Raw genomic sequence first — 11905 nt, 5'->3', positions numbered from 1 at the left:
AGGATGAGAGATATAACTACATTTTTTGTTTGCATCCTTCATTGTCCACAAATCTATGGCCCAATATATATATGTGCCACCCTTACGTATAGCAAATTAATTAGCAATCAATAGAGAACGGATCGAAGGAATTAAGAGACTGAAAAATGATATAAATGAGATTTACAATTGTTAAGAAAGATATTCGAGAAAATTATGTCATACAATTAATATCAAGCTGTTTAATGTCGACAAAACATGATCCCTTTGACAGCCCTAAGTATGTATAAACCTTTTCAATGAGGTAAAATAACAAACGGTAATACATCCAACTACTTGTTTGATTAAACTTTAATAGAGGGATTAGTAATGTAGTTCGTATGACATTATAATCCAGGATCAACTCTTCCTGGTTCGTACAAAGAGTATTAATATGGTCAGATTGGAGCGTTTATGTTCAAACACTAGATCTAAAAGCAAAGGACTGCTTGAATCTCCTTCTATACATGATGTAGCGTCGGGATGGGGAGCCCGGTTTGATCTCCTTGGTAAAATTGGAAGATTTCGATTTTTTATCCCGAAAACTTAAACATTTGCCCTTTGATAAACAGAAAAACTGGTATTTTCGTACATCGGGATCACTAATCATGCCCAAAAAATCATCTTCCATCTTCGATTGTACCAGTTGGCCATGAGACAGCGACACTTGGCATTCCAGTTTTTCGCCAAGTATCACCCCATGTAGGAGGTAAATATGTATTATTGTGACACATATGATGCTAAGTAAGCAAATTTTGGATAGATTTTTTAAGATAAAATTGTTGTATAGAGTTTTATTATCGATAGAATTCTAATATTTCATACATACAAAATTAATCATAACTTTTAAAAAATATCATATAACTCAATTCTATTTCCATCATCAAAGTCGTTTAAAAAGTTCACTAAAATAAGATCCATTTATAATATATTTAATCACAAACTTTTATACATAGCTGGTTAGACCGTGTCACCAACTATTACAAGAGTCACTTCGTGTTAGTTATATTGGTTACTCGATCAATGTTATAGATAGGGGTTACTTAGTCAGTGTTATAGGTTACTCAGTTACTATTACAGGGGTTACGCGGTCAGTTTTATAGAGGTTACTTTATATGGTGTGGCTAGCCGCATACAAAATGCACTGTTATTTAATTTATTTAAAATAAAATTGAGAATCGATAAAAATAAGTTTTAATTAGTAAAAATAATTTTAGTTTGGTAAAAATACTTTCAGTTCAGCGAAAATAATTTAAGTTCAATAAAAATAATTTCAAGTCAATAATTACACAGATATCTATTTACAACGAAAACTACAAAAAGTACCTAATATTTAATTAAATAAGCGATATGGCATCGTATGTCTAAATATCCTACATTATCAAAAGGGATTGTAGGACTGTATTTAACATTCAAGCAAATGAGTTTATACTGAATTTTTTCAACAATCTAGGCATCACCCGGGCACAAAACTAGTGATCACTAATATATAAAGTCGCCGGTCTTGCAGCTAGGCCACGAGACAGTGACACTTGGCATTCCAGTTTTTCGCCAAGTGTCGCACCATGTAGGCGAAAAATAGGTATTATTCTGACACATATGATACTAAGTAAGCGATTTTTGGATAAATTTTTAAGATAAAATTGTTGTATAGAGTTTCATCATCGATAGAGTTCTAATATTTCATATATACAAAATTAATTATAACTTTTAATAAATATCCTATAACTTTGTTCTATTTCCATCATCAAATTCGTTTTAAAAACTTTAAAATAAGATCAATTTATAATATATTTAATCACAAACTTTTATATGTAGCTGGCTAAACCGTGTCACCAACCATTACAAGATCAGAGTTACTTCGTTAGTGCTATAGGGGTTACTTGGTCAGTGTTATAGTGGTTACTCAATCACTGTTATAGACAGGGGTTACTTAGTCAGTGTTAGAGGTTACTCATTTAGTATTACAGGGGTTACTCGATCAGTTTTATAGGGGTTATTTTGTCCGCCCAGATGTTGTGGTTAGCCGCATATAAAATGCATTGTTATTTAATTTATTTCCAAAATTATCAGAGAATCAGTAAAATAAGTTTTAATCGGTAAAAATAATTTTAGTTTGGTAAAAATACTTTCACTTCAACCAAAATAATTTAAGTTCAATAAAAATAATTTCAAGACAATAATAACATAGATATATATCTATTTACAAACAACACTACACAAAGTACACTCCATATGATATCGTATGTCGAAATATCCTACATTATCAGAACGAATTATTTGACTATATTTAACATTCAAGTAAAAATGTTATCTTAAAGTTTTATCAAGATTTTTGATAGATTTTTTAAGATAAAAATGTTGTATAGAGTTTTATTATTGATATACTTCTAATATTTCACATATACAAAATTAATCATAACTTTTAATAAATACCCTGTAACTCAGTTCTAATTCCATCATAAAATTTGTCTTAAAAAGTTCTTTAAAATAATATCCATTTATAATATATTTAATTTATCTTTAAAAATAATATAAAAATAAGTTTTAATTAGTAAAAATGATTTTAATTTGGTAAAAAAATAAATACTTTTAGTTCAGTAAAAATAATCAAAGTTCAATAAAAATAATTTCAAATCTATAATAACATAGATCTCTATTTACAAACAAAACTACAAAAAGTACAATTATTATATAAATAAGCGATATGATATTGTATGTCTAAATATCTAGCATTATCAAACGGGATTATAAAACCGATTTAAACATTCAAACCAAAAAAATTATCAACAATCCCGGACACAAAACTAGTTTATTAACTATTACTAAAACATAGTATGCTGACATCATCACTATTCACATGTCAATCTATTAATGAACTTTTTCAATTCCCGCCTAAATGTAAAGATGATGTCATCTTTTTGTTTTGTTTTGTTTTGTTTTGTTTTTTTTAGAGCTACCCTATTTAACTTTTTTGAAATTTAAATATCAGAAGTTTCCACATTACAATTGCAACCTATCAATGTATCCTAGAAAATTGAAATAATTTTAAATAGCACACTAATAATTAACCTCCTAAAGCTCCTACATTGAAATATGTATTAGGCAACATTGGTGAAAATCATACTTTTGATGAAAATCTAAAATTTTTACAGATATTTTTATATTATAGCTTAATTTTGTTAGTAATTTACAAATTACAAAAATAGGTTTTATAAAAACCGTGCATTGCACGGGTTCTAGTCTAGTATATATATAAATCTAAACTTTTAGCGAGGCCACGAGACAATGATACTTGGCATTCCAACTTTTCGCCAAGTGTCACGCCACGTAGGCGACAAATAATTATTAATATGACATGTAGGTTTTATTTCAATATATTTTTTGTAGAATAGGATAAAAAAGTTATTTTAGTGTTTTATTTTCAATAAAATTTGAATACATTTAGTATAATAAAAAAGTTATTTTAGAGTTTTATTTTCAATAAAATTTGAATACATTTAGTATAATAAAAAAGTTATTTAAAAGTTTTATTTTCAATAAAACTCTGATTTAGAATTTTATTTTTAATAAAATACCAATATTTTTATACAAAATGGCGGATCCAGAGGGGTACAAAAGGAAAAAATAAAAAAAATCAAAGAGACTTGTTATTATATATAACAGTTCTCTTAATTCTTAACATGCAACCAGCATTTACCTAGATGTTCAGAGAAAATGAAAGGAGATCGTAGATTTAGACAACCGCTCTTTTTAGCTGCACATTATTACTTCTAATTTTATTAGATTGTCAAGTGATTATTAATCCATAAAATACCCATAAACGGACAATCATGTCAAGTGATTATTGATCCATGGTAGAAAATTTAAATAAAATATATATATATATATTAGATAAAAAGTTTTATTTAGAATTCAATAAACAACCCGGGCATTGCACGGGGCACAAAACTAGTAACTAATATATAAAGCTAAACTTTTAGCCAGGCCACGAGACATCGACATTTGGCGTTCCAACTTTTTGCCGAGTATCGCGCCACATTAGTGTAGAAACCTGATTGTGTCTCCTCAAAAACCAAACCCAGTGATGAGTACATTTCACATCTTTGATTAACGAGTTCGGTAAAGAGTTGAAGAGTCTCGTGAAGTTTCCTTAAGCCTTAACCATATTTCTAACCTTTCCTAAAATGTTTAAGCCAAAATCATTTATTTCGTGACTTTAAACCCAAAATCATTCATTTCGTGACTTTAAACCCAAAATCATTCATTTCGTGACTTTAAACCCAAAAACATTCATTTCGTGCCCAATTCATAAAAAGTCCAAACCAGATTGTTTTGGTCCACAATCCCGGTCCAATTATTGTTTAGTTGGATGGGGTTTGAAAGAGTTTTCCAACGATATATTATAAGCCCAAATCCGATTTATAACGAATAAGTTATGGCCAAAATACTAAAACGAGCCCAAATCGAGCCTAGGTCACCTTAGCTACGACCCAATGATCATATGAGGGTCCAAATATCTTATTCCCAATCCTAAGTCAGTTAGGAATTTCTAGAAGTCTCTAGAAGATTCTAATCTATCCTTTTCGAAAAGATAAAGATCAAAGTAGTTTGAAGCCGAATAAAACTTCTCGTTTGATAATCCTTGTTCTATTCAAATTAAAAGACGTTTGGATATAATTTGCATATAAAACCCATCAGAAGCCAAACTCTGAATAAAATGGATTATTCTTTAAAACCAGCGCATAAAGCCAAGACTAACGCACTGCGACAGTCCCAACGCGACACGTCAGCACTCAACGCGGCGCATCAGTATCAGCGCGATGCGTCAGCACCAGCGCAGCGCGTCAAGAGCAGTCCTATTTTGTTTCAAATTCTGATCTTTTTCTGATCTTTCGACTCTCTTTTTTCCCTATCAGCAAGAACCATCAATCATAAGCTACAATTAGCTATAACCACCTAGCTCCAATCATCAACAATCACCAACAATCATCGAGAATTAGCCTTGAAAATCCCATCATCTTAACCCGAAATTCTTAATTCCAATGTTCTTAGCCTTAGCCTAAACCCATCCTTGATATTCTCCTAAATCAGTCACAATACCTCATTCATGAGATTTGAATACTTCTAGCCGTCCTCGACGTTGCCTTCGACCTCGACGTGAAAGGTTGATAGTTTTGATGGTTTGGCCCCAAATCTATATTTCTATTCATATTTGATTTATTTACTTTATTGGTTTAACTTTCTTGAAGTTTACTAACGTGTGTATTGTTTTAATAGCAAGAAGGTTGAGGCATCAAAGTAAGTAGTTCAATTATCCTTTTTATCGTTCTTTTGATTTTGGAGTAGAAATCATGTTTACAATGTTATTTTAATTCCTAGTATCATGTTTAGAATGTTGATTATGATTTCTAGTATCATGTTTAGGATAACGCTTTGATTTTGTTATTAGTGACATACTAGGATTTTTTATTAATCCATTTAGTATCATGCCTAGGGTCTTACTATTAACGATATTTTGATGATGTTGTTATGATAATGATTGTTGTATTAATCATATGTTGCTTGATTATTCATGATTTATTGTTATTGCTTGATCACGCCCCTTGTTGCAGGTTTAAAGGGAATTTGTACTTGAAATCACGCCTAATAAGATAATTAATAATTGATTTAGGTTAATATGATTTAAATTCAAGTGATCACCAATAATAGATTTAATTGTGCATTAATAATCAACCAACGTAGATTAAACAAGTTTCGAATTAACTTGATGTATGTATGTTGATCGAAAAGCGCACATGAATGTCATAAGAATTGAGTAGAGGCCTATTTAGGGCGGGTTCAATCTCTTTTAGCACTAGTGGAAAAATTGCTATTAGCAGCACCCTATTAGCAACTGGCGTTATATATGTTAGCTACTGGCTAAAATAATGTCAGTTACAAATACTATGTTATTAGCAACTGGCATAGTAATTAGCGTTGTTAATACTTAGAGTGTAAAAGTAAAAATTTATATTAGCAATTGGCCTATGTGATGCCAATTGCGAATACTATAACATTTACAACTGACATAACAATGCCCGCTGCTAATATTAATTATTTTTAAAATATATTATTTATTCGTAACTGGCCAATTATATGTCCGTTACAAATACTAGGTCAACTAAATTTTGACCATATTATTTGTAACTGACCTTGAAAGGCCAGCTGCTAAAACAATAAAATAAAGTATAATTGTGACCCACTCGCATAACCATCTTAACCCTTCTCTCTCATCATAGCCCTTTCTCTCTCTTCTCTCTCATCTAAAAAAAACGGAACTCCACTCAACCGTCCTCAACCGATGGTCGCTAAACTTCAATTCACTCACCCGTCCTCCATGGTCGCTGAACTTCAGTTAGCCCTCACCTCCATTGTCGCTGAACTTCAGTTAGCCCTCACCTCCATTGTCGCTGAACTTACTCAGCCCTCTCTTTCATTTTGCTCAAGAGTAAAGAAGAACGAAACCCTAATTTGTTTTGCACTTCATTAAAGTAGGACGAAACCTTAATTTCATGCTACACTCTATCGAAATCGTCCTCTGAAGCCTCTCCTCTCCGTTGAAGCCGACTAAGTCGTACTCTGAATTCTCCATTGAAGCGGCTTATGAGCTTTCTGTTCTTCACTGAATCAGTTTCTTAGGTCAATTGTTGAATACGTAGTGTGAGTACATAGATGGTGGTGGTAGGCGGATTTTGTTGTTTAGAGTTCCTTCAATTCGACAGATTTAATGATCTTAGACTTCGATTTGTGCTCTTAAACTTCTCTCTCGTGATCTTCCTTGTTCTCCTGAAGTTTTCGCCTCGGTTTCTTCTATCTATCGCGACAATGATGGTGATGTTGATGAGGCTGTTTCGCCTTCAGGTGATGCTCAATTGGGTGATTTTTCTCCTAAATCGTATAAAGTGAGGGTTTTTTTTATTTATTGTTTTGGATTTTTAATGGGTTTTTTTTTAATATTGATTTTGTGGTGAATTTTGGGTGTTTTGGTTTTTTGATTTTGTTGGAATTTTGTTTTTTTATTTTTCTTGCTGATGTGATTGTTTAGATGATTGTTCTTTTAATTTTTCGGGTTTTCTTTGATGGGTTTTGTTCAACTTGTGATTTTGAGTTGAATTTGGGCTGTTCTAGTTTCGAGTTTTTCAGAATTTGGTTTCTTTGCTTCTAATGGAATCATTGATTTTTGCTTGATTGAGTTGTTTAGTTGATACCCTTTTGGGATTTGTTAATTTCTGGTAATTCTTTATTCATGGTATTTAATTGGATTTTTGGGAGATTTTGTAGGACATTGTTCTCATTAAGTTATCTAAGCCAATGGTTGAAGAATTGGGTGATGGTGAATTTGTTAATTTGAAATGAGGAATTTGAATGCGAGTCTGAGAGGCTCAGGGATCTATAAGAGAGCGCGAAAAATAAGGAAAATGGGTTCTCACGAAGAGGAACCTCAATCTTTTCACCCTAGTCTCTCTCCTCCTGAGACGTGTATGCACAAGTTCAGGCTCTATGAGACTCGATCTGTATCCCTCGCTCTTGATTGTTCTTGTTGTGATTGTTGTTTGTTGTTTTTGAATTTTGTATTGTTTGTTTGTTTGTTTGTTTGTTTGTTTGCTTGCTTGCTTGCTTGTTGTTGTTGTATGAAGAGTCGAGAAGGGCAGAGATGTAGATGGGATTTGATTTCAGGTCTTAGGTATAACTCGCGGGAATTTACTAACTAAGCTAGCTTGACATTCATTTTTGGATTTCTATTATGGATGATTGTTGACTGGTTTACATTATTTGGTTTAGAGATCTCAATGAAATGTTTTATAGTTTTTACGTTAGTTATTGGTTTAAGTGTAATAAGTTGACTAGGATTCTTGAAATTTGTGATTTTTTCTTTTTAAGCTGAGTTTTAAGTTTGATTTATGTCAATGTTTTGCTATGCTTCATTTGGGCTGTTTTTTTTTATTTCCAAAAGCAAATTTTCGCACCGAAAAAAGAGAATTAATAACATTTGATGTGGTTGTAGTAGAGGATGACTTAGTGTGTAAACTATACAAGGGACTATGTATCCTGTGCACCTTATAGGAATGTGATTAGGTATAGTTTAATGGTTACTTCTTAGTGTTGATGTGTTCCCAACTTCACATTATGATTACCTGTACACTAGACTAGGGAATTTGTAGTCTGTACACCTTGTAGGAAATGTGATATGGTATAGTTAAATAGTTATCATTTATTGCTGATGTATTCCAATTATGATTATGTGTAAACTAGACAAAGGAATCTGTAGTCTGTACACCCTGTTAGAAATGTGATTAGGTATAGTTTAATGGTTACCACTTAATGCTTATGTGTTCCCACGATGATTAACTTTTATTCATATGATGATAGACTCTTATGTTTTACCCAAATCGCTGTTCAATGGCACAGTACATTGCTCATTGTAGAGAAATTTGTTATGCTTCAAAGAAAATTACAAATATGACCTTGGGTATGTCTGCTTGAGGATATGGCAATCTGATCAGTTTATATAACTATGGAGAGCATTTAAGTTATTCCCAGATACAATTTTTTTAAAGTTATATTAATCATCAAGATTTAGCAATTGATCTAGAACACAATTTCTTAAACTTCTCTGTTGTTTGTTGATGCGGGAAAAATGCTGTTTTTTGGTTCCTGCATGTGATGTTAAGTATCTCGCATGATGATGTCTAGACATCAAGGAGATTAAAAAGGGCCTGAGAATTTTAGTAACAACAAAATTAGAGTATCCAATCAGGAGTTGCTGCATCCCCATCTGAAGTACTTTGCAGCTATAAACTGCAAGAGCAGCACCTTCTGCAATATAAATAGTTCCTCTCTAAAGTTGTAGGAAACTGATTTTAAAAGACAGTCTTCAGTATTAGAGATGGTAAAAACAGTTGTTGCTTGAGTTAAATTGGAAAAAAAATTGTACTAAAGAGAGGATTAAAAAGGTGAAAATTTGGCTGGTGTACTGTGGAAGATGGTCTCATCTTATGATTGGTGAAAGAAGGGGGAGGAGGGAGTATCCATAATCCTTAGATTAATTTATTAGAATAGACATTGCATTCAATCTTTTTAAGAATTTCATTAGAGAAGAAAATAACCATTTGATTATCCATATGCTCCATAAGATGGTTGTAGTTTTATTGAAGGTCTGATTCTAATCGTGATTATTGGACTGAAGATGAACTAGAGAAAATATATATTTTACATGTAAATGTATTGATGAATTATGCTAAGGATGTATCTAAGTGAATAAATCAGATATTATTGGTAAATTTTGCCGTAAAGTTTTGGTCTTGATGATTAGGGGCTAATAGGTATAGCCGTATAGGATTTTGTGTTATTGATGTTGTATTTAATTTGATTGTTAAAATAGGGTTGCAGGACGCATCTTGTATCTCTAGTTATGCGAATTTAATTATGGAATTTGAGGATGCAGTGGTTAAGCAACGGCCGAAATGCATGTCCAGTAGCGCTCTAACATAATTGAATGAGAGCCATTTCCAGAGCCGGGTTGAGCATCATTTGACTGAACTTAAAGGTTGGTATATTTTATCATACTTTGTATCAGTGTTAGGTTATGACTTGTTATTGGTAATTGCGATTTGTGTTTAATGTTTCACATTTTTTAAACAGATCATTTAGTATAGTATACCAGTGCAGTTGATCTGTATGAAATTTGGTTGGGTAGAGAACCTAGTGGAAGAGTTGTTATGGAGTGTAAATCAATCAATTTGGCTAGCTATAGAGTTTGCTAAGCATTTTCCAGTGAGACCTCTGTATGACTAGTATATGTCACGCATCATTAATTGAATGCACTTTCAAGGACTTAATTCTGTACTGCATATTATATGCTAGCTCAGGCTTTCAGTAGCTGTGCTGGATACTGATCACTGAGTAGTCTTGGACAAATGTCTTTTGAACTAATGTTTATTAGGCCAATGCTGCATGCCAAGCTCTCACACCCTTAATCCCTTTCCCTTCCTAAAATTATTATTGACTTCTCTGACATGTTTTGATTTGTTTTCACAGATGGCTTCGTCTTAGAATTTTATGTACTGGTCTGTATGAAAAGGCTAGAAGTTAAAGAGCAGAACTCATATAAATTCAACTCTGTCATGAAAGGTACACATTAACGATCTACAAGTTGCATTTTGTTTTAAAATTTCCATGTACTTATTGTAGGTTATGTGGCAGAATACAAAGCTACACATGATTCATTCCAGACTCTTGACTATTATGCACGAAATGTCTGCTTATGGGTGAGGCTTTTTTTTTTTTTTTTTTTTTTTTTTTTTAAAAAATTACTTGCAAATCAACCTTGTGATGTTTTTGGGTTACTTGATATATTGAAAGTTCATGGTTTTGTTTGTGTTGTATGCAATTGGTTGTATGTTGATAATTTCCATATTATTGCATAATCAATGAGATATAGTTGGCTGGATATTGTTTGTTGCGTGTATTTTTAACTGGTATGATGGATGTATGATCAATTATCGATATTCAATGCTTATTTTTTGTCTGAATTGAAGCAGAGTTAGTAAACATTGTGTGCTTTTGTTATTAAAAGCTACATGTTTGTTGGTACATAAATCTACTTTGTTATGAAAAACTACATAAATCTACTTTGATATCAAAAACTACATAAATCTACTTTGTCGGTAAAAAGTTGTTGCAAACATTGTGCTTCTTTCTGGTAATTGACAGTGGTATTATCGATTCTTACTTGTTGTTCATGTGCTTGGCTTTATACTCCAATCTGAAATGTTATATGATTTGCCTTGTGAATGCCCTTATTTATCATGAAGCTGAACTTGTTGTTCTGGTTTATTTCCTCCTTTGTCATGAAGCTGAACCTTTTCTTCTGCTCAACTCTTGCCATAAGTGTATGGGCTTCAATGTCTTAAATCAATTATTTGGGTGGTTCAATCTGAAAAATTAAATTGGAGATTTTTTTTGGATGTTATTATTTACATCTCAATCAGTTTTATTTTGATTCATTTTGGCAGTTGGACAAGTTCATTCCCAACAGATCAGCTATGGATTTCGATTACGCCCACTACACGCTACATTTCTCTTCTTCGTGCTGCTGCTGTTCTGCTTCTGCACTGTTGTTCCGCTCCTGTGCTACTGTTATGCTACTTCATTATTTTCTTCTTAACTCTTGCCATAAGTGTATGGGCTTTGGAGAGCAGTGAAGCACCCTTGGCTCTAGTTGTTGGGAGTAGTGGGACTCTAGAGCAAGAAGAAGCTAGTGAAGGTCATTTTACTAAAAATTGTTAAATGAGATACATTGGCTTTATGTGTTAGCTTTCTATATTCATCTTTAATATAACCTTGTAACTTTTCAAACAATTTGTTATTAATGTATACTATAAAGTTAACATAATTTTTCTGTTATACTAGTAACTTTTGATATATTTTGTAGATCAATCTAGTTAAAAAAATTGCATTTTTTTTTTAATTTTAGAAAAAGACTATTTGTAATTGGCCTAATTATATGCCAGCTGCAAATAAGTAGTATTAGCAGCGGGCCTAATACTAGGCCAGTTGCGAATAATACCTCTTTAAAGTTTAAAAAAAGACTTTTCACAATTGGCCTAGTATTAAGCCCGTTGCTAATACTACTTATTTGCAACGGGCCTAAAACTTGGCTAGTTGCGAATAATACTTATTTATGTTATAAAAAAGGACTATTGCAACTGGCGCATTTATACGCCAGTTGCAAATAATATTCTCATTAGTAACCCTTACAATAGTAGCCCCACGCGCCAGTTGCTAAAAGCCACTTTTCGCCAGTTGCTAATAGCGTTTTTTACACTAGTGTAGGTTGGATTCG

At 32.3% G+C, this 11905-nt stretch overlaps 1 protein-coding gene across 8 annotated transcripts; it reads left to right on the top strand.

Moving 5' to 3' along the window:
* Positions 1-6158: 6158 nt before the first annotated feature.
* On the top strand, positions 6159-11466 carry LOC110729350. Of its 8 annotated transcripts, none has more exons than XR_002512885.1 (5): positions 6159-6921; positions 7342-9607; positions 10099-10191; positions 10264-10328; positions 11076-11466. XR_002512885.1 is itself a non-coding variant. In XM_021909083.1 (2 exons), the coding sequence occupies exons 1-2, from the start codon at positions 10255-10257 to the stop codon at positions 11347-11349; spliced, it is 348 nt and encodes a 115-aa protein (XP_021764775.1). In that variant the 5' UTR covers positions 10198-10254; the 3' UTR covers positions 11350-11466. The 8 variants fall into 8 exon arrangements, 1 of the variants encoding a protein (XP_021764775.1); XR_002512884.1 differs by having other exon boundaries at positions 6159-6962; XR_002512888.1 differs by having other exon boundaries at positions 6166-6921; positions 9443-9607.
* The last annotated feature ends 439 nt before the right edge of the window (positions 11467-11905 follow it).

The sequence above is a fragment of the Chenopodium quinoa genome, unplaced genomic scaffold, assembly GCF_001683475.1.
Source record: "Chenopodium quinoa cultivar QQ74 unplaced genomic scaffold, ASM168347v1, whole genome shotgun sequence".
NCBI classification, from domain to species: Eukaryota; Viridiplantae; Streptophyta; class Magnoliopsida; order Caryophyllales; family Amaranthaceae; genus Chenopodium; species Chenopodium quinoa.
The sequence above is the reverse complement of the archived record's forward strand: the minus strand, read 5'-3'. Positions and strand labels throughout refer to the sequence as shown.

Excerpts from the sequence above, each read along its gene's own strand:
- LOC110729350 (XM_021909083.1), top strand. The coding sequence starts at position 10,255 with ATGTGGCAGAATACAAAGCTACACATGATTCATTCCAGACTCTTGACT. Across the intron at positions 10,329-11,075 it reads CACGAAATGTCTGCTTATGG|TTGGACAAGTTCATTCCCAA; the intron begins GTGAGGCTTTTT and ends TCATTTTGGCAG.